This window comes from Ovis canadensis, chromosome 1 (genome assembly GCF_042477335.2).
Source record: "Ovis canadensis isolate MfBH-ARS-UI-01 breed Bighorn chromosome 1, ARS-UI_OviCan_v2, whole genome shotgun sequence".
NCBI classification, from domain to species: Eukaryota; Metazoa; Chordata; class Mammalia; order Artiodactyla; family Bovidae; genus Ovis; species Ovis canadensis.
Window position 1 is genome coordinate 67,426,641 of NC_091245.1, and position 22,888 is coordinate 67,449,528.

Here is a 22,888-nt window from a genome sequence, read left to right on the forward strand (position 1 = left end):
ATTTACAATCAGCTTTTGTGAAATTTTAGCTCAAAACATGTAAAATTTACAGGTGAAGTAACACAGTTGTTTCGGAGAAGGCAATGGCACCCCACTTCAGTACTCTTGCCTGGAAAATCCCATGGACAGAGGAGCCTGGTGGGCTGCAGTCCATGGGGTCGCTAAGAGTCAGACACGACTGAGCGACTTCACTTTCACTTTTCACTTTCATGCATTGGAGAAGGAAATGGCAACCCACTCCAGTGTTCTTGCCTGGAGAATCCCAGGGACGGGGGAGCCTGGTGGGCTGCCATCTATGGGGTCGCACAGAATCGGACATGACTGAAGCGACTTAGCAGCAGCAGCAGCAGCAACACAGTTGTTTTGTATAAGAAATTAGTCCTTTCCTCTCAAGAAAACAGTATACATATTCATTTGTATAATTATTCATATGTGACTTTCTGAAGCATTACTTAATAAAATTTTTCTTTTTTTCAAGATATTACAAATTTGACATTCTCTTTGTTCTCTACTCAGTTGCTTCCATTTCCACTTAAGTTAATTATCCAACCACACTAATTCTTTCCTTTGTGGGTCAGGAATTGATATTCTATAGTAGATGATTTTTCTATTTTTTACATTAAAACTTTAATGATGAAAGAAAAGGTACATACATAGATAAAAATAATCCAGATCAAAAAAGCACTTGTGAAAACTTTTAATATTACCAGAATTTAAAAGAAAGAAACAAAAAATCTGAGTAATTAGTGACCACACATGCTTTATCTTCTCCCAAACTGAGACTAAAACAAAAGGCTGTGAAGTATTTTCTTTGTCATTATCTTCCCGTGTCTATGAAGTTCAGTACTTTTCAGTGTTTTCCTCATCATCCTTGTCGTTATCATTGTTCACTGCAGCCTAAAAATGTATGATGTGTTAGTAAACAGAAACCTTTTCAAAATCTCATTTCAAAACAAGGTTTTCCATTAACAATTTATTTTCTTTTAAAGAGTTCTTTCTTAAAGGATCATGAGAAGTTATTATGCTCATCAGAAACATCTCCTGGTTTAGGTCTGGATGGTGAGAGGATGCATAGCACAAAATTACTCATACCCATCACTAGGGTTTCCCTACAGTCCTAACCAGGCCTGAGGACAATTTATAAGACATTTCAGCCACGTTTATGCTATTTAGGTGAGGGCCTTCCTTGTGAATGGCACAAATTCTCTCCACATCTTAGAAATATTGAGAACTCCTAAGTTGATCAAGAAAACTGATATAAATAATTCCAGATGGGAGAAGACAGAACTTCTCCTCTACTGAAGACTGACTGACAGTTTAAACTCACCTGGAGACAACTGCAGCCAAATTAGGAGCTGGCAGTTGCCCATATTTCTAAGTCTGGGCATATTTGAATGCTTTAAGTTAGCAGGGATCTATATTAGGGTCTTTGGATGTAGTAGCAGCCTGAAAACTAGCAGGAAGCTTAGGAACGTGAACCAATATCTGCTTCTGAGAACATCCACCTGACAACTCTGGGAATCCTGCTTAATATTGGCTCCAGGAAAAGTCCAGAAATCAGCCAGGAATCCCTCAAAACAGCAGCACAAGCCCTGGGAAAGTTGTCTATAGTCTATAAATTCTTGAAAGCATCAAGTGTCCAGACATAAACCATTTAAATCCCAGGGTTTCTAGTGAATCTAAAGCAGTAAAGAATCATGGTGCTTCTCTCTACAACTCTGCTTGAATTTTCACCCATCCCTTCCTGAGGTTCCAGGGCTCTGTTCCACAGTCACTGCCCAGACCCAGACCAGACTCACCTCCAGCATCTCAATCCTCTTATTCATCTTTCTCAGAAAGTAGTCTCTTTCTCGTTCCTCTTCTGTCATTTGGACTCTAAATGCCTTGAAGGCTCTTTCTTGGTCCTCAAACTTTTGTTGCAATTCTTTAAGCTTTTGCTCTAAAAGCTTTTCCCTCTCAGCAGCCTTTCTTTTGGCCTGCTCTTCTGCTCCAGGAAAATTATACATAGGGAAGAAAACAACAGTCAGAGGTACAATCCCCAATCCCCAACCCGCCACTTTCTCAGTGACCATCCTTTCTTGAAAAAAGCAGATGGGCAGGTTTGAATTCACCTGTGCCCACACATCAAGGGCAGGTGTGAGAGTGTGCTAGGATAGGTGCTGACTAGCTAGCTGGACCCACAACCATAACTGGCCTGTTGTTTTCATAGGTAGTAGAGTGTGTTCAGAGAAGAAAAAGAGGGGCCCTGCTTCTGGAAGTTCCTCCAGTCAGAGTTCTCAGAGAAACACTGCAGGAACCTCCCCACCCCACTGCAAAATGAGCTCTCCCCTCAGTACCTGCTGAGGCCTTTTCACTTTCTCTCATTTCCTCTGTCATTTCAGTTCTTAATCTCTGGAAGACTCTTTCTTGGTCCTCCACATTTTGCTCCAATTCTTTAACCTGTTTTTCAGCAGACTCCTTTTCCCTCTCAGCAGCCTCTCTTTTGATCTGCTCTTCTGCTCCAGGAAGAGTTTAGAGAAGGAAGGAAACAACAGTCAGACCTGAGAGCTATAACCCCCAACCTCCAACCCTCCATATCATATCCTCAGTAACCAAACTCTCCTGAAGAAACAGGTAGACATTTCCACCTGTGCCTGTGACCAGACATCAAGGGCAGATTTGGGAACATGCTAGGGAAGGCCCTAACTGGCTGGATGCACCCACACCCACAACTCTCCTTGGTATTTTCAGATGAAGCAGGGTGTGTTCACAGAAGGAAAAGAGGCTCCTCATTTCAGTAAGTTCTTTCCATCAGAGTCTCAAAGGGCACTGCAGGAACATCCCCACCCCGCTGTGAAATGAGCTCTCCCCTGTACCTGCTGAGGCCTTTTCACTTTCTCTCATCTCTTCTGTCATTTCAGTTCTTAATCTCTGGAAGACTCTTTCTTGGTCCTCCACATTTTGCTCCAATTCTTTAACCTGTTTTTCAAGATACTCCTTTTCCCTCTCAGCGGCCTCTCTTTTGGTCTGCTCTTCTGCTCCAGGAAGAGTTTAGAGAAAGAAGGAAACAACAGTCAGACCTGAGAGCTACAACCCCCCAAATCCCAACCCTCCATATCCTCAGGGACCAAACTGTCCCAAAGAAGTAGGTAGACACGTCCACATACACCTGCTGCTGCTGCTAAGTTGCTTCAGTCGTGTCCGACACAGTGCGACCCCACAGATGGCAGCCCACTGGGCTCCTCTGTCCCCAGGGTTCTCCAGGCAAGAATACTGGAGTGGGTTGCTAGTTCCTTCTCCAATGCAAGCATGCATGCATGCTAAGTTGCTGCAGTCATGTCCAACTCTGTGTGACCCTGTGGGACTGCAGCCCACCAGGCTCCTCTGTCCACGGGATTCTCTAGGCAAGAATACTGGAGTGGGTTACCATTTCCTCCACCACATCACATACACCTAGGAACATGCTAAGAAAGGCCCTGACTGGCAGGCTGGACCTACAGCCACAACTCTGGTTATTTTCAGATGAAGCAGTGTGTGTTCACAGGAGGTGAGGAAGCTCCCTGTTTAAGGAAGCTATAACCCCCAACCTCCAACCCTCCATATCATATCCTCAGTAACCAAACTCTCCTGAAGAAACAGGTAGACATTTCCACCTGTGCCTGTGACCAGACATCAAGGGCAGATTTGGGAACATGCTAGGGAAGGCCCTAACTGGCTGGATGCACCCACACCCACAACTCTCCTTGGTATTTTCAGATGAAGCAGGGTGTGTTCACAGAAGGAAAAGAGGCTCCTCATTTCAGTAAGTTCTTTCCATCAGAGTCTCAAAGGGCACTGCAGGAACATCCCCACCCCGCTGTGAAATGAGCCCTCCCCTGTACCTGCTGAGGCTTTCTCTCTTTCATTCAACTCCTCTGTCATTTTGACTCTTAATACTTCGAAGACTTTTTCTTGGTTCTCCGATTTTTGCTGCGATTCTTTAATCTTTTGTGCAAGAGGCTTGTTTTTCCTTTCAGCTGCCTTTCTTTTGGCCTGCCCTTTTGCTCCAGGAAGATTTTAGAAAGGAAAGAGAACAACAGTCAACCCCGAGAGGTTCAGCCCTCCACTCTGTTAGTGACCAAACTGTCATGAAAAAGGAGATGGACATGTCTAAATGCACCTGTGACCACACACAAGGGCAGGTTTGGAAATCTTCTAGGAAAGGCCCTGACTGAGTGACTGGACCGGCAACCACAATTAGCCTTGTGTTTTCAGATGAAGCAGAGTGCATTCCCAGAATGAGAGCTCCCAGCTTCAGGAATTTCCTCCTGTCAGAGTCTGAGAGGGCACTGCAGAAACCTCCCCACCCCACTGTGAGCTGAGCTCTCCTGTCCACCTGCTAGGTTTCCTTCCTGCATCACGAAGGAGCTCACCTTTCTTCATGTCCTGTTCCTCTAGTGTTTCCGGTAACCTCAGTAAGCGCTGGAGATCAGAAAGAGGCAAAGACATGTCAGGCAGGTCTAACCCGTGCTGAACTTCCACTGAAATATTCTGAGAAATGAACTCCTCTGAGTAACATTCCTGTGTTGCTTCATGTTTTTCACAGGCTGTATTTTACTGCTTGCAACCCTTCTGGTAACATCTACTCTTGGATAATATGTACAAATTTTCAAATTTTACACCACACTCTTCTTCCAGGAACATTCCATAAAGCACATTCCCCAAGTGAAATCACTGTAAATACTTTAGTAAATTATATTATACATTTTCAATATTTGAAATTTATGGTTTGTGAAATATAACTCAATAAAACTGTGTAAGAACTTGAAGTTTAACTTAAATTGTTAAAGAATCTTGTTTAAAACTCAGGGCTTCCAATGAATTAGAAGCAGTGAAGAGCAGTAGTGCTTCTCTCTATGACTTTGTTTTATTTTTCACCCGTCCCTTCCTGAGGGTTCAGGCTTTGTTCCAAAGTTACTGCCCAGACCCAGACCAGACATACTTCCAGCATCTGAATCCTCTCATTCATCTTTCTCAGAAGGTCGTCTCTTTTTCTCATCTCCTTTGTGAGTTTGTCTCTAAATCTCTCGAAGGTTCTTTCTTGGTCCTTCAACTTTTGCTTCAATTTTTTAACCATTTGCTCAAGAAGCTTCTTTTCTTGCATAGCAACCTCCAATTCAGATAGCATTTCTGCTCCCAGAAGATTTTAGAGAGAAGAGAGAAGAAAACAACAGTCAGCACTGAGAGCTACAAGCCCACAACCAACAACCCTTGCTTTCTGAGTAACCAAACTGTCTGGGCAAAGCAGATGGGAATGTCTAAATTCACCTGTGACCACACATATGGGCAGGTGCGAGAATGTGCTAGAAAAGGGGATGACTGGTTGGACCTCTAACCACAACTTGCCTTGTTATTTTCAGATAAAGCAGAGTGTGTTCACAGAAGGAGAGGAAGCTCTATTTCTGGAAGTACCTCCTGTCGGAGTCATAGAGGGCACTGCAGGAACCTCCCCACCCTACCATGAGCTGAGTCCACCCTATACCTGCTAAGGTCTTTTCTCTTTCTCTTCGTTTCTCTGTCTTTTTGACTCTTAATTCCTCAGGGACCCTTTCTTGGTCCTCCAGCTGTTCCTGCAGCTCTTTAACCTTTTGCTCAAGAAGTTCCTTTTCCCTCTCAGCTGCCACTCTCTTGACACACTCTTCTGTTCCAGGAAGATGTTAGAGAGATGAGGAAACAACAATTAGATCTGAGAGTTATAACCCTTCACACACCACACCCCTCCCCCAACAACCGTCCAATTTCTCAATGATCAAACTGTCATGAAAAAGCACATGGAAATGTCTGGATTCACCAGTGTTCACACACCAAGGGCAGGGTGGGGAATCTCCTAGGAAAATCCCTGACTGGCAGGCTGGACCTACAGCTGCAACCAGCATTATTATTTTCTGATATAACAGAGTATGTTCACACAGGCCAGGAAGCTCCCTGCTTCTGGAAATCCCTCCCATCAGACTCCTAAAGAGCACTGCAGGAACCTCCCCACCCTATTGTGTGCTGAGCCCATTCGTGTACCTGCTGAAATCTTCTGTCTTTGTCTTGTTTTCTCTACCATTTTGTCTACAAATTCTTCGAAGTCTTTTTTTTGGTCCTCCACCTTTTGACTTATCTCCTTATACTTTTGCTCAAGAAGCTCCGTTTCCCTCTCAGATGGCTCTCCTTCAGTGCATTCTGCTCATCCAAGAAGTTTTTAGAGAGGAAAGAAAACAACAGTCAGCCCTGAGAGGTACCACCTCCTCTACCCACTAAACCTTCACTTTCCCAGTGACCAAACTGTTGTGAAAAAGGAGATGGTCCTGGCTGTAGTCACCTGTGACTACATATCAAGGGCAGGTTTAGAAATCTGCAGATTTGGGAATGACTGGTTGACTGGACCTAAAACCACAAGCCACCTTATTTTCAGATGAAGCAGAGCATGTTCACAGAAGTTCCAGGAGTTCATCCTGTCAGAGTTCTCGGAGGGGACTGCAGGAACCTCCCCACCCACGGTGAGCAGAGCCCTCCCCCGTACCTGCTAAGGTCTTGGCTGCATCACAAAGCTCATCTGTCTTCTTGCAGCATTCCCCTAGCTCGTCCTTTATCATTCCCAACATCTGGAGACACGGAGCGGCAGACACATCAGGCCGGTCAAACCTGAATTCCTCATTGATATATTCTGAGAAAAGAACTATTCTCAGTAATATCACCTGGTTGTGCTCAACTGCCTACAAGTTTCTAAAATCCTGCCTACCTCACTAACTCTCCAGCCTCCTCTGCTAGTGTTGCTTCCACCATTCATAAAGGTTCCACTAGTCAGAAAAATGTGCAGTTTTACAAATACATAACCTTGGTCCCCTTCATATTTTCTGTATGCTGTTTTTCCTGCTTCTGGCTCTTCAGATAACATTCTACCATAGAGAATATGCACAAATTTTTCAAAATTTACATCACACACCTTTTCTGGGAACATTCACTAAACCACCTTTCCTATATGAAATCACTACTTTTATGTGCATAAATTTGTATCACTTGTACATGTACATTTAATTAAACATAGTTGTACATTTAAATCCCTGAAATTTATGGCTTGTGAATTACATCTCTATGAAACTGTTTAAATAAACTCGAATCTCTGCATCTCAGAAAAAAAAAGTGCTGAAAAACTGTAAAACATACTAGTAAGTATCTTTATTCTTTGAGTTTCCAGGTGAAATGTAGGAGGTTTTAATATAATGTCTATAGTTCCTCACAGCTGTAGCTTCCTCAGATTCTATCTATAGTGTATGAATAACAGCAATACAACTAAAAGCATAATAAAGATAAAGAAAGCTTTGGTAGGAGAAGCTCTGCAGAGGAGCTTGATTTGCTCTGAATGGGAATAAGTGCACAGTAAAAGTAACAATCTCAAAATAACTTGTCTTTTCTAAGCATATAAGGAAATTATGCAAGTGTTTAGTCAAGGAAGACATCTGTACTGATGTTGCTTCAGAGGTCAGACAGATGTCCAGAGAAAGTGCTTCAGTTTGGAATAGAATATTATAGTCTATTAGAACTCTTTCAAAGAAATCAGGATCCCCTTACTATGAATAGCACTAAATCTGTGTCAGCTGTTAAGGAAAATGATGAGGCACTGTTTCAGAAACTTGTCCTGCTTGCATTAAACATACTTAGAATGTCTACTTGTTAAACCTGGGAACCCCATTTAATACTGATTCCATGAGATCAACCAGGAACCTCTCAAAACAGCAGCACAAGACTTGGAAAAGTTATTTATATTCTATAAATGTTTGGAGATACCAAGGGCCCCCTGGACTCTTCAAAAACTGTGAACTGAACTCAAATGCCTGGATATAAGCCGTTAAAATCTCAGAGCTTCTAGTGAATTGAAAGCAATAAAGGAGAATAGTGCTTCTCTCTGTGACTGTGCTTTAATTTGCACCCACCCCTTCCTGAGGTCCCAATACTTTTTCCACAGTCACTGCCCAGACCCATACTAGGTTACCTCCAACATCTCAAACCTCTTGTTCATCCTCCTCAGAAGGCTTTCTCTTTCTCTCATCTTCTTTGTCGTTTTGAGTCTAGCTCCCTTCAAGGAGACACTTCTGTTGCCCTCCATCTTTGACTGTAATTCTTTAACCTTTTGTTCAAGAGGTTCCTTTTCCCTTTCAGTTGCCTCTCCTCTGGCCCACTCTTCTGCTCCAGGAAGGATTTAGAGGAGGAAGAAAACAACAGTCAGATTTGAGACCTACACTCTCCAGCACCCAACCCACCTTTCTTGACCAAAACGTGAAAGCAGGTGGATATGTAAAACATTTCAAGTCACTTGTGACCACACATCAGGGGCAGTTTGGGGAGGGTGCTAGGAAAGGCCCTGGCAGCCTGGTTGGACCTATATCAACTTACCTTGCTGTTTTCAGATAGAGCTTAGAGTGTGTTCAGAGAAGGAGAAGAGGGTCCTTGCTTTGGGAAACTCCTCCTATAGCAGTCTCACAGGGCACTGCAAGAACCTCCCCACCCCACTGTGAGCAGAACTCTCCCCTGTACCTGCTGAGGTCTTCTCTCTTTCTCTCATCTGCTTTCTCACTCTGGCTCTTAATCTCTCCAAAACTCCCTTTTGGTTCTCCAACTGTCGCTGCAGCTCTTCAACTTTTCGCTCAGAAGGGTCTTTTTCCCTCTCACTTGCCTCTCTTTTGATCTGCTCCTCTGTTCCAGGAAGATTTTAGAGAGGGAAGGAAACAACAGTCAACTCAGAGAGCTTCAACCTCTCATCCCTCAAACCTCCACATTCAGTGACCAAACTGTCTGAAAAAAATCAGATGGAAATCTTTGAATCTACCTGCGACCACACATCAGGGCAGGTGTGAAAACACGCTAGGAAAGGCCATGACTGGCTGGCTAGATCTACAACCACAACTCTCCTTGTTATTTCAGATGTAGCAGAGTGAGTTCACAAGAGGTGAGGAAGCTCGTCCTTCTGGAAGTTCTCCTGTCAGAGTCCCAGAGGGCACTGCAGGAACCTCCCCTCTCTACTGTGAGGAGAGCCCACCTTGTACCTGCTGAGGTCTTTTCTGAATCATGAAGAATCTTTCTTTTTTTCAAATTTTAATCAACATTTTATTTTTTTTTAATTGGAACAAAATTGCTTTAGAATGTTGTGTTGGTTTCTGCCATACAACATGAATCGGTCATAATTATATATATATACACATATACATATACATATATCCACTCTTTCTTGAGCCTCTCTCCACTCCTCACCTTTCTTCATGTAGTATTTCTCTTGTTCTTCCCTTATCTTTCTTAAGATCTGGAGACACAAAGAGGCAAAGACACATCAGGCAGGTCAAACTTAAACTTCCACTGAAACATTCTGAGAAATGAACTGTTTCAAGCAACATTTCCTGGTTGCTTCTCACTGCCTACATGTAAATTTTCCATATCCCACCTACCTGGCTACCCCTGCAGCCTCCTCACCATGTTGCTTCCCCCTCAACATGCTAGCTTCCACCCATCAAAAGAATGTGCAATTTTATAAATATGCAAACTTGGAGACTTTTATATTTTTCATATGCTGTTTTTTCTGCTTTTGACTCTTCTGATAACATCCCACCTTGAATAAGATGTACCAGTTTTTCAAAATTTACATCATATGCCTCTTTCAGGAAGATTTCAGAGAACACCTTCCCCATGTGAAATCTGTGTACATTCACATGAGTAATTCATATCAATCATGTATTTTTAATAAATAAAATTTTATTGGTAGTTTTTTTTTAATTATCTCTCAATAAAACTGTTTAAGAAAACTTGAATTACTCCATCTGGGAAAATAGTCTCTTTGTGACTACTAATAAGTGTCAACTCCTTAAGCCATGTTTGCAATATGTTTAATTTATATTATATAATCTCTATGGTTCATTGCAGTTGTAGCATCCTAAGATTCTATCTACAGGATATGGTTAACAGTAATACAACTAAAAGCAAAGTAAAGATGAAGACTGATCTGGTAAGAGAATCTTCCCAGAGAAACTTGGTTTATTGTGAATATAGAGAATGTACAAAAAAAGCAACAAGCTAAAAATAAGCTAGGCATGTTCCAAGTAGATACAGAAATTTGGGGCATGTTCTGTCAAGGACATCTGAGTGTCTTTGCTCTTCTTCAGAGGTCAGACAGTTTTCCAGAAACATTGCCTGAGTTTGGAACAGGAGAAGATCACTTGGAGTAATATAGTGATTTAGACTCTCTTAAAGGAATCAAGATCTTGCTACTATGATGGTGGTTTAGTCACTAAGTTGTGTCCAACTCTTGCAAACCCATGGATTGTATAGCCCGCCAGGCTCCCCTGTCCACGGGGTTTCTCAGGCAAGAACACTGGACCGGGTTGGTCTTCCCAACCCAGGGATTGAATCCAAGTCTCCTGCATTACAAGTGGATTCTTTACCACTGAGCCATCAGGGTTTGAATAGTAGTAAATCTGTAGCCAATAAGATGGCATTGAGGTAAAGTGGGTGACATGAAGAATCAACTATTAAGACAAATTACATGTACTACTCCAGTAACATCTCCGGCATCTAGTAGATACACTCAGAATAACCACCTGAAAACCCTGGGAATCCTATTTAATACTGACTCCAAGAGATCATCCAGGAATCCCTCAAAACAACAACACAAGCTCTGGGAGAAGTTTTTATTTTTAAGTTAATTTATTTATTTTAATTGGAGGCTAATTACTTTACAGTATTGTGGTGGTTTTTGCCATACACTGACATGAATCAGCCATGCGCGTATATGTATCCCCCACCCTGAACTCTCCTCACATCTTCCTCCCCATCCCATTCCTCAGGGTTGTCCCAGTGCACCAGCTTTGAGCGCCCTGTTTCATGCATCAAACTTGGACTGGTGATTTATTTCACATATGGTAATATACATGACCTCCCCACGTCTGAGGTCAGGGGCGGCAGCCGAGAGGAGCTACCCCGCGTCCGAGGTCAGGGGCAGCAGCCGAGAGTGCCAAGATGCGACAGCGCAGGAGCAGCCCTATGTCCGAGGCCAAGGGCAGAGGCTGGAAGGAGCTACCCCATGCCTGAGGCCAGGTAGGGAGGTCGGGAGGAGCAACTCGATGCCCGAGGCCAGGGGTGGTGGCCAGGAGGAGCAACCCCACATCCAAGGAGTGGTGGCTGGGCCCGGGCACAGGAGGGCCTAGAGAAGCAAGCTATTACATGTTCAAGGTCAGGAGGGGCAATGGTGATGAGATACCCCTCGTCCACAGTAAGGAGCAGCAGCTGCACTTTGCTGGAGCAGCCATGAAGAGATACCCCACATACAAGGTAAGAGAAACCCAAGTAAGATGGTAGGTGTTGCAAAAGGGCATCAGAGGGCAGACACTGAAACCATAATCACAGAAAACTAGTCAATCTAATCACACTAGGACCATGGCCTTGTCTAAATCAATGAGACTAAGCCATGCCCATGGGGCCACCCAGGACGGGCGGGTCATGGTAGAGAGGTCTGACAGAATGTGGTCTACTGGAGAAGGGAATGGCAAACCACTTCAGTATTCTTGCCTTGAGAACCCCATGAACAGTATGAAAAGGAAAAATGATAGGATACTGAAAGAGGAACTCCCCAGTCAGTAGGTGCCCAATATGCTACTGGAGATCAGTGGAGAAATAATTCCAGAAAGAATGAAGGGATGGAGCCAAAGCAAAAACAATACCCAGCTGTGGATGTGACTGGTGATAGAAGCAAGGTCCGATGCCGTAAAGAGCAATATTGCATAGGAACCTGGAATGTCAGGTCCATGAATCAAGGCAAATTGAAAGTGGTCAAACAAGAGATGGCAAGGATGAACGTCGACATTCTAGGAATCAGTGAACTAAAATGGACTGGAATGGGTGAATTTAACTCAGATGACCATTATATCTACTACTGCGGGCAGGAATCTCTTAGAAGAAATAGAGTAGCCATCATGGTCAACAAAAGAGTCCAAAATGCAGTACTTGGATGCAATCTCAAAAACAACAGAAAAATCTCTGTTCATTTCCAAGGCAAACCATTCAATACCACAGAAATCCAAGTCTATGCCCCAACCAGTAACGCTGAAGAAGATGAAGTTGAACGGTTCTATGAGGACCTACAAGACCTTTTAGAACTAACACCCAAAAAAGATGTCCTTTTCATTATAAGGGACTGGAATGCAAAAGTAGGAAGTCAAGAAACACCTGGAGTAACAGGCAAATTTGGCCTTGGAATGTGGAATGAAGCAGAGCAAAGACTAATAGAGTTTTGCCAAGAAAATGCACTGGTCATAGCAAACACTCTCTTCCAAGAACACAAGAGAAGACTCTACACATGGACATCACCAGATGGTCAACACCAAAATCAGATTGATTATATTCTTTGCAGCCAAAGATGGAGAAGCTCTATACAGTCAACAAAAACAAGACCAGGAGTTGACTGTGGCTCAGACCATGAACTCCTTATTGCCAAATTCAGACTTAAATTGAAGGAAGTTGGGAAAACCACTAGACCATTCAGGTATGACCTAAATCCAATCCCTTATGATTATACAGAGGAAGTGAGAAATAGATTTAAGGGACTAGATCTGATAGATAGAGTGCCTGATGAACTATGGACTGAGGTTCGTGACATTGTAGAGGAGATGGGGTCAAGACCATCCCCATGGAAAAGAAATGCAAAAAAGTAAAATGGCTGTCTGAGAAGGCCTTACAAATAGCTATGAAAAGAAGAGAAGTGAAAAGCCAAGGAGAAAAGGAAAGATATAAGCATCTGAATGCAGAGTTCCAAAGAATAGCAAGAAAAGATAAGAAAGCCTTCTTCAGCGATCAATGCAAAGAAATAGAGGGAAACAACAGAATGGAAGAGACTAGAGATCTCTTCAAGAAAATCAGAGATACCAAGGGAACATTTCATGAAAAGATGGGCTCGATCAAGGACAGAAATGGTATGGACCTAATGGAAGCAGAAGATATTAAGAAGAGGTGGCAAGGATACACAGAAGAGCTGTACAAAAAAGATCTTCATGACCCAGATAATCACGATGGTGTGATCACTCACCTAGAGCCAGATATCCTGGAATGTGAAGTCAAGTGGGCCTTAGAAAGCATCACTACAAACAAAGCTAGTGGAGGTGATGGAATTCCAATTGAGCTATTTCAAATCCTGAAAGATGATGCTGTGAAAATGCTGCACTCAATATGCCAGCAAATTTGGAAAACTCAGCAGTGGCCACAGGACTGGAAAAGGTCAGTTTTCATTCCAATCCCAAAGAAAGGCAATGCCAAACAATGGCAATGCCAAACAATGGCAATGCCAAAGAATGCTCAAACTACCGCACAATTGCACTCATCTCACATACTAGTTAAGTAATGCTCAAAATTCTCCAAGCCGGCTTCAGCAATATGTGAAACATGAACTTCCAGATGTTCAAGCTGGTTTTAGAAAAGGCAGAGGAACCAGAGATCAAATTGCCAACGTCTGCTGGATCATGGAAAAAGCAAGAGACTTCCAGAAAAACATCTATTTCTGCTTTATTGACTATGCAAAAGCCTTTGACTGTGTGGATCACAATAAACTGTGGAAATTCTGAAAGAGATGGGAATACGAGACTACCTGACCCGCCTCTTGAGAAACCTATATGCACGTCAGGAAGCAACAGTTCAGACTGGACATGGAACAACAGACTGGTTCCAAATAGGAAAAGGAGTCCGTCAAGGCTGTATATTGTCACCCTGCTTATTTAACTTCTATGCAGAGTACATCATGAGAAATGCTGGGCTAGAACAAGCACAAGCTGGAATCAAGATTGCGGGGAGAAATATCAATAACCTCAGATATGCAGATGACACCACCCTTATGGCAGAAAGTGAAGAGGAACTAAAAAGCCTCTTGATGAAAGTGAAAGAGGGAGTGAAAAAGTTGACTTAAAGCTCAACATTCAGAAAATGAAGATCATGGCATCTGGTCCCATCACTTCATGGGAAACAGATGGGGAAACAGTGGAAACAGTGTCAGACTTTACTTTTCTGGGCTCCAAAATCCCTGCAGATGGTGACTGCAACCATGAAATTAAAAGATGCTTACTGGATGGCATCACAGACTCAATGGACGTGAGTCTGAGTGAACTCCGGGAGATGGTGATGGACAGGGAGGCCTGGCATGCTGCGATTCATGGGGTCACAAATAGTTGGACACGACTGAGCAACTGAACTGAACTGAACTCCTTGGAGGAAAAGTTATGACCAACCTAGATAGCATATTAAAAAGCAGAGACATTACTTTGCCGACTAAGGTCCATCTAGTCAAGGCTATGGTTTTTCCTGTGGTCATGTATGGATGTGAGAGTTGGACTGTGAAGAAGGCTGAGTGCCAAAGAATTGATGCTTTTGAACTGTGGTGTTGGAGAAGACTCTTGAGAGTCCCTTGGACTGCAAGGAGATACAACCAATCCATTCTGAAGGAAATCAGCCCTGGGATTTCTCTGGAGGGAATGATGCTAAAGCTGAAACTCCAGTACTTTGGCCACCTCATGTGAAGAGTTGAGTCATTGGAAAAGACTCTGATGCTGGGAGGGATTGGGGGCAGGAGGAGAAGGGGACGACCAAGGATGAGATGGCTGGATGGCATCACAGACTCGATGGACCTGAGTCTGAGTGAACTCCGGGAGTTGGTGATGGACAGGGAAGCCTGGCATGCTGTTATCCATGGGGTTGCAAAGAGTCGGACACGACTGAGCGACTGAACTGAACTGAACTGAAATATACATTTTTCAATGTTATTCTCTCAAATCATGGGAAGGTTATTTATAAACGCTTGGAGGTTCCAAGTCCTCCTGGAATCTTCAGAAACTCACTGTGATCAGAACCCAAATGCTTGGATTTAAGCCATTAAAAGGGCTTCCCTGGTGGCTCAATGGTAAAGAATCCACCTGCCAATGCAGGAGACACAGGTTTAATCCATGGGTTGGGAAGAACCCCTGGAGAAGGAGATGGCAACACGCTCCAATATTCTTTCCTGGATAACTCCATGGACAGAGGAGCCTGGCAGGCTACAGTCCAGGGGGTTGCAAGGAGTCAGACACAATTTAGCAACTAAACAACAAACCATTAAAAACTCAGAGCTTCTAATGAGTCAAAAGTAGTCAATAACCAAGGTGCTTCTCTCTATGACTTTGCTTTAATTTCCACCCATCCCTTCCTGGGGTTTGAGGGCTTTTTCTACCATCACTGCCCAGACCCACACCAAGTTACCTCCAGCATCTCAATCCCCTTGTTCATCCTTCTCAGAAGGTTGTCTCTTTCTCTCGTCTCGCCAGTGATTTTGACTCTAAATATCTTGAAGGCTCTTTCTTGGTTCTCTAACATTTGTATCAGCTCTTTAATCTTTTGCTCAAGAGAATCCTTTTCCCTCTTAGCTGCTTCTCTTTCGTACTGCTCTGCTGCTCCAGGAAGATGTTAGAGAGGGGAGAAAACAAAAGTCAGTCCTGAGAGCTACAACATTTCATCCCTCAAACCTCCACCTTCTCAGTGACCAAACTGTCTTGAAAAAGCAAACAGACATGTCTGACTTCACCTGTGACTGTACATCAAGGGCAGGTTTGGGAATGTGCTAGGAAAGACTCTGACTGGCTGCCTGGACCTACAACCACAACTCTCTTTATTATTATGAGATGAAACAGAGTGTGTTCATAGAAGGAGAAGGTCCCTGCTTCTGGAAGTTCCTCCTGTCAGAGTCTCAGGGGCCACTTCAGCAGAACTGTGAGCAGAACCCCACCCCACTGTAAACAGAACCCTCCCCTGTACCTGCTGAGGTCTTTTCTGTATCATGAAGGATCCCATCTTTATTCATGCAGCTTTCTTCTAATTCTTCTTTTATCTTCTTTTAGCTCTGGAGACAGAAAGGGGCAAAGACATGTCAAGCAGGTCATATCTAGAATTCCATTAACGTGAACTGTTCTGAATAACATTCGCTGGTTGCTTCCAACTGCCTACAAATGCAATTCCCAAGATTCCGCCCACCTCGCTACCCCTGCACCTCCTTGCCAGTGTTGCCTCCCCTCAACTCCACCAAACTACATGCTAGCTTCCACTAGACAGAAGAATGTGCAGGTTTACAAATAGGTAACTATAAGCCCTTTCATATTTTTCACAATCTTTTTTCTGTTTGTGGTTCTTCTGGAGACATCCCACCCTGGATAGTATGTAAAAATATTTCACAGTTTACATCCCACACATCTTCCAGGAAGATTTCTGAAAGTGCCTACTTCATGTGAAATAACTGTACATTTACCCTGGTACATATGTTCACTTCAGTTCGGTCACTCAGTCGTGTCTGACTCTTTGCAACCCCATGGATAACAGCATGCCAGGCTTCCCTGTCCATCACCAACTTCCAGAGCTTACTCAAACTCATGTCCTATCGAGTCATCATGGGACATCCTCTGTCATTCCGCTCTCCTCCCACCTTCAATCTTTCCCAGCATCAGGGTCTTTTCCAGTGAGTCAGTTCTTCACATTAGGTGACCAAAGTATTGGAGTTTCAGCTTCAAGGTCAGTCCTTCCAATGAATATTCAGGAGTAATTTCCTTTAGGATGGATTGGTTTGATCTCCTTGCAGTCCAAGGGACTCTCAAGAGTCTTCTCCAACACCACAGTTCGAAAGCATCAATTCCTTGGCATTCAGTTTTCTTTATGGTCCAACTCTCACATCCATACATGACTACTGGAAAAACCATAGCTTTGACTAGATGGATCTTTGTTGGCAAAGTAATGTCTCTGCTTTTGAATACGCTGTTCTAGGTTGGTCATAGCTTTTCTGCCAAGGAGCAAGCATCTTTTAATTTCACGGCTGCAGTCACCATCTGCAGTGATTTTGGAGCCCAAGAAAATAAAGTCTCACTGTTTCCACTGTTTCCCCATCTATTTGCCACGAAGTAATGGGACTGGATGCCATGATCTTAGTTTTCTGAATGTTGAGCTTTAAGCCAACTTTTGCACTCTCCTTTGTCACTTTCATCAAGAGGCTTTTTAGTTCCTCTTCACTTTCTGCCATAAGGGTGGTGTCATCTGCATATCTGAGGTTATTGATATTTCTCCCAGCAAACTTGATTCCCACCTGGGCTTCATCCAGCCTGGCATTTCGCATGATGTACTCTACATATAAGTTAAATAAGCAGGGTGACAGTATGCAGCTTTGACATACTCCTTTCCCAACTTGGTACATTGTATCAACTGTAAATTTTTAATGCATGAAATTTATAGTGTTTGTTTTATACCTCAATAAAACTGTTTAAGGAAACTTGAATTACTCCCACCTCAGAAAAAGAAACTGAAATACTTTAAGACTACTAGCAACTTTCTAAGCCCCCTGGTCTTCTGTATGAAATGTTGGTTTGTATTATGGTTGCTCACAGTTGTAGCATCCTGAGATTTTTCATATTATGGTTACTCACATTTGCAGCATCCTGAGATTCAATATACAGGACATGATTTATAATAATACCACTAAAAGCAAAGTAAAGAAATATCTGGTAAGAGAATCTTCCCAGAGAAACTTGGGTTACAATGAATGGGAGAGAGTACACAGTAAAAGCAACAAGCTCAAAATAATGTAAGTGTGTTTATAAGTTTCTGTCAAGGAGGACATCTGAATTCTGTACTGACTTTGCTTCAGCAGTCAGACAGATATCCAGAAAAATTGCCTGACTTTGGGAAAGAGTGAGTGTTAGTTGCTCAGTTGTTTCCATCTCTTTGCAATCACATGGACTGTATACCTCCAGGCTCCTTTGTCCATGTCTTGTCAGTATTCCAGGCAAGAATACTGCAGTGGGTTGCCATTCCCTTCTCCAGGAGATCCTGCCAACCCAGGGATCGAACCCAGGTCTCCCACACTGCAGGCGGATTCTTTACCATCTGAGCCACCAAGGAAGCACTGAGCTTGAGAGAGAAGGACATAAACTGGAGTAATATAATCTATTAGAACACTCTTACTCAAAAGAATCAGAATCTTTCTACTATGAATGGTAGTAAACCTGTAGATAAGTGTGGCTTCAAGGTATCAGAGGTAACATGAAGCATCAACCATTAACACAAATTATCATGCACTGCTTCAATGACTCTGGTTTGTCATTTTGATGGAGTAGTCCATTGTTGTTGTTGTTCAGGCGCTAAGTCGTGTCCGACTCTCTTGTGACCCCCTGGACTGTAGCCTACCAGGCTCCTCTATCCACGGCATTCCAGGCAAGAATACTGGAGTGGATTGCTATGCCCTCCTCCAGGGGATCTTCCTGACCCAGGGCTTTGAGCTTGTGTCTCCTACACTGGCAGACGGGTTCTTTACCACTGAGCAGCCAGGGAAGCCTGGAGTACTCTGTTACATCTTCTCTGTAGGCCATCTTTGACAGGACCATTTTTGTGGAAACCTCCTTCTGCATAGCTGCTCAGTTTCCACACGAGGATAGAGGTTATCCAAACAAGGAACCACCATCATTGAAGGCATCCAGGAAGGTCGCCACAAGCATTCACAGTACTGGATAAGTCAGCCATGATGAATGATCAATAACTCTGAAACTACAGATCTGTACAAAACTACACATCTAAATGATTTTTTAAATCATTTATCATATCCATGTAGTATCAACGTGAATGTTGAGCAAACTCCAGGAGATAGGAGAGGACAGAAGAGCCTGGTGTGCTGCGGTCTATGGGGTCACAAAGAGTCAGACGCAACTTAGCAACCAAATAACAAGTAGGAGAATCTTCATAAACCACATCTCCTGCTACTGAATTAGTGATTTCCTTTCTATTAATCTTTATGGATCTCCAAGTCACTGCATTTTAAAAATGAAAGTATCTTTTTTCAGGTAACATACTCTGGTGTATTCTGAAAGAAGAATTTCCCAGGAAAACATATTAAAAATAAAACAGAGCAGTAAAGCTAATGCTGAGGGAGGACCTGGGACTAAGGTGACCTTGGGAACACAAACCATGAAATGTTAAGACACAGATTTCATGCATCTCTTCTGTTCCTGCTCTTAGTTGTTGAGAACAGCTTAGAATTGGTGATAGGGGTAGCAAGTATTCATCAAAATCTGAGATGATTGACAACTTCAGTTTGACATATGACAAATCAATGAAATACAATATCTTTAGAACCATTTATACTATTCAAGAGATTGAAGGAGTTTGGGTTCCAAAAGGGAAACAGTTTTTGTTTCTTTTCTTTTTTAGAAGTTATCAAAATCCTTTTGGCCACACAGTTTAACAATCACCCCCTGTGTAGGGAAATTGAGTTATCAGAAAATTGGTTTTGTTTTTCCAAATAGAAATGTGGGTCAACATCAAGAAAAAGATGTATGTTAAAAAAAAGAAAGAAAGAAAGAAAAAGATGTGTGTAATAAACCAATAAAAAGTATACCTTAATTAAAAAGTCAATGAAGAATATCTGTTCTTCAGTGAAGCATAATTGGTCAAAAATATCCATGTAAAAAGACTCAGAACTGAACTCTTCCCTCAGGAGGGTCTGTACAACTCTTGGACATGTCTACCACAGGACTACATTAAGGAAGAAGGAAGAAAGAATGAAAGTCGCTCAGTCGTGTCCAACTCTTTGTGACTCCATGGACTATAGCCTACCAGACTCTTCCGTCCATGGGATTTTCCAGGACTGGCATGGGTTGCCATTTCCTTCTCCAGGAGATCTTCCTGACCCAGGGATTGAACCCGGGTCTCCCGCATTGTAGGCAGACACTTTACCATCTGAGCCATCAGGGAAGTTTGAGATAACTTCCCTGGAAGAAGGAAGCACTGCTTATTTCCCAGAAGTGCTGAGTTGGTCCTTCCCAATTTTCAGAAAGTATCCAGAAACAAGCAGCCCCATGGGGTGTCAGAGGCAGCTTGGGCCTGAGCAATGGCTTACAACCAAGGCCAGGAGGCAACATGCTTGTTTCTCAACTTTTAAGGGTGTGACTGGGGGTAAAATGAGGCTGCCATGTTTAGGCTGCCTATTTGTTTTGGGGGTATCATTTTTTTCCTTATTCAATTAATAAACCAGCCAGAACTGTCTGAGTCAAGTATGGTCTTGGTCTTCACTCAACAAAAGGTGTAGGTAGTGAATCTAGTGTGGAGCCCTGTTGAGAACCAGTGATGAGTCTCTCAGTGCATATACAAGTGAGAAAACTTGAGGTCATGGATGGAGAAAATGTGTCTTTCTCCTACCCCCTCTCCAAAGAACCAGGAGAAGATCCTAATCTCTCATCTCTCCAGGCAGGGTTCTTTCCACATCATGGGCTGCTGTCCTGGCTATGTGACAGAATGTGAGGCTGTCAGCTCCCAGCTACCACTGTGCAAATGGAAAAGCTGAGTTTTCCCAGAACTAAAGCCAGAATCTGAATCTTGCAGTCCAGGCCATCAGGCTATATTCTCCCTCACCTCTCCATTCCTCACATACCATTTTGAAGGGGAAATTAAGAGTTCTGATCTCAAGACTAATTTACATGCAAAAGAAAGTTGACGGATTAACATTTCTTCTCCAGAGCTCTTCAGATTAGTGAGTTCCAGAAAAAGCTCCCAGTTATTTACCACTCATCCTTGCTCTCTTTTTTCCTCCCACTTTTCTGCTGCTATTTTATGGAAAGTGTTAGTTGCTCAGTCTTGTCTGACCTGCAGCCCCATGCACTGTAGCCCACCAGGCTCCTCTGTCCCTGGAATTCTCCAAGCAAGAATACTGGAGAGGGTAGCCATTCTTTTCTGCATGGGGATCTTCCCCACTCAGGGAAAAAACTCAAGTCTTCTGCATTGCAGGCAGATTCTTTACGTTCTGAGCCATTTTACAGAAGTTGAAAAGAAACTGAGACATGTTTTTCATTCTCACAAGGGGAATAGAACAAGAAACGGAAACTGAAAATAACGTTTGTGTTTTTGTCTTGCTTTGTTTTTGGTAAGGACTACACATTTGGAAACAATGAAGGAGAAAAAATAGGCTTAGACCTTATGGTTTATTTTAAGGGAAAGTGTGAGAATGAATTATTTCACATACATGCAACTCTGCAGAATTTTTGGAATATTACACATGGTTAATACGTAATAAGAATTTTTTTTAATAAACTTATATGTTGCTGCTGCTGCTAAGTCGCGTCAGTCGTGTCCGACTCTGTGCGACCCCATAGACGGCAGCCCACCAGGCTCCGTCGTCCCTGGGATTCTCCAGGCAAGAACACTGGAGTGGGTTCCCATTTCCTTCTCCAATGCATGAAACTGAAAAGTGAAAGTGAAGTCGCTCGTGTCCAACTCTTAGCGACCCCATGGACTGCAGCCTACCAGGCTCCTCCGTATGTTAAGGACCTTCTTTTCTGTTTTTCTACTACCCAGCAGAGTAGTGAGGAGGTGTCTGAGGTGCGAGGAGGAAGGAGGAGGAGGGGGCAACCCCACTCAGCTCCTCTTTTAGGAGGTGGGATTTAGTCCCTCAGTCCTAAAACGGACCTCAGCCCGCTTTTCCGAAGGTGAGGCGGGGTGGATTCCTCCTCCCAAGCGAGGCTCTTTGCGGCAGCCCGGAACTGAGTCCCCGGGAGGAGCAGCGCATGCAGGGACGTGATGTCGCAGCCGCCGCACCAGATCCGAAGGAAGACGGAAAGCGGCCCTCACACCCTCCCGCCAGGCAGCCGGCAGCCTCCCCTCCCGCAGCGTGAGGTCTACGCCAGGGGATCCACTGTTGTTAGCTAACAAAAATGTGCTTGGAAGGGGAAGTGTAGGAGGAAACTTACTTGGCGCACCGGGGTGTCAAATTCCTAGTTTCCTTGGCTCTTGCCTGGGGCTCCCCTTGAGTCTGGTTCCTCCGAAAACCTGCTCTGCTCCTTAAAAGTTGAAAGGCGAGCAGGTTTTTACAGCCCTGTGTTATGGGTGAGGTTTCTGAGTAATGAAACCGAAAGGACACATGAAGTATCCTGCCGTTAATTGCTACAGGTTTTTTTCTTTCTTAACCGAGGCTAGAGACTCAGAATGTGGGCAAAATCCAGGCAGCTCCCTCCTCCACAGTTGTCTTCGGTGTCCTTACTCCACAGTGGGAACAGAGCAGCCGATGTGATTGTTTCTCAGGGATAATTTTAGGAAGGCAATAGAAGGGGTTTGGGGTTTTAATTTTTTGCTTTGAATCTCTCTCTCTCCCTCTCTCTCCCTCTCTCTCTCTCTCTCTCTCTCTCTCTCTCTCTCTCTCTCTCTCTCTTTCGAAAGTACCCTTGTTATTAATTGGGATTCCCTGGTGGCTCAGCTGGTAAAGAATCCGCCTGCAATGCAGCAGACCTGGGGTTGGATCGCTGGGTGGGGAAGATCCCCTGGATAAGGGAAAGGCTACCCATTCCAGTATTCTCGCCTGAAGAATTCCATGGACAGAGGAGCCTGGTGGGGTACAGTCCATGGGGTCACAGAATTAAACCCAACTGAGTGACTAGCACTTTCACTTTTCATACATAGCTTCACTGAGGAGGTATCATTTCTGTTGGATCTTAAAAAGTGATTCAGTGTTTTTAAAAAGGTAAACGGAGGAAATAGATTTTAAAGCAAATGAAGGCAGTGAGCAGATTACAAAAGTAGGGGCTAATCAGCCCCTATGTAATCAGGTCCATGTAATCAGTGTAACAGTCTCACTGAGAATAAAGTTGAAAAACTTGGTTCATAGACTGTATTCCACAGGCAGATAGAGACTTTGAAGGTTACTGTTCTTGCCTGGAGAATCCCAGGGACGGGGGAGCCTGGTGGGCTGCCATCTATGGGGTCGCATAGAGTCGGACACGACTGAAGCGACTTTGCAGCAGCAGCAGCAAGCATGCTGAGTCATGTTTGAGCTCCCTCTCTCTGATGCCAGAAAGAGAGAATAAAGTGAGGG

At 43.6% G+C, this 22,888-nt stretch overlaps 1 protein-coding gene across 7 annotated transcripts; it reads right to left on the reverse strand.

Annotated features, from left to right (window-relative positions):
* Positions 1-682: 682 nt before the first annotated feature.
* Positions 683-22,217, reverse strand: LOC138430221 (golgin subfamily A member 6-like protein 22). Of its 7 annotated transcripts, none has more exons than XM_069572544.1 (16): positions 21,771-22,217; positions 15,814-15,898; positions 15,262-15,449; positions 9,253-9,301; positions 8,539-8,697; positions 7,997-8,187; positions 6,527-6,608; positions 6,031-6,186; positions 5,501-5,659; positions 4,961-5,148; positions 4,392-4,440; positions 3,861-4,016; positions 2,856-3,014; positions 2,337-2,495; positions 1,800-1,984; positions 683-897 (listed from the first exon to the last, which is right to left on the reverse strand). In XM_069572544.1, the coding sequence occupies exons 2-16, from the start codon at positions 15,857-15,859 to the stop codon at positions 841-843; spliced, it is 1,983 nt and encodes a 660-aa protein (XP_069428645.1). In that variant the 5' UTR covers positions 15,860-15,898; positions 21,771-22,217; the 3' UTR covers positions 683-840. The 7 variants fall into 7 exon arrangements, with proteins under 7 accessions (XP_069428645.1, XP_069428486.1, XP_069428570.1 ...); XM_069572385.1 differs by having other exon boundaries at positions 3,861-4,022; XM_069572469.1 differs by having other exon boundaries at positions 7,997-8,190.
* Between the last annotated feature and the right edge of the window lie 671 nt (positions 22,218-22,888).

What these genes read in the sequence shown, in the direction of transcription:
- LOC138430221 (XM_069572299.1), bottom strand. Translation starts at nt 15,859, where the DNA reads ATGAATAAAGATGGGATCCTTCATGATACAGAAAAGACCTCAGCAG. An exon ending in TACAGAAAAGACCTCAGCAG is followed by an intron (nt 15,450 to 15,813) that starts GTACAGGGGAGG and finishes TTCCTGGAGCAG; the next exon opens with CAGAGCAGTACGAAAGAGAA. An exon ending in AAGAGAGAAAGCCTCAGCAG is followed by an intron (nt 3,015 to 3,860) that starts GTACAGGGGAGG and finishes TTCCTGGAGCAG; the next exon opens with AAGAGCAGACCAAAAGAGAG.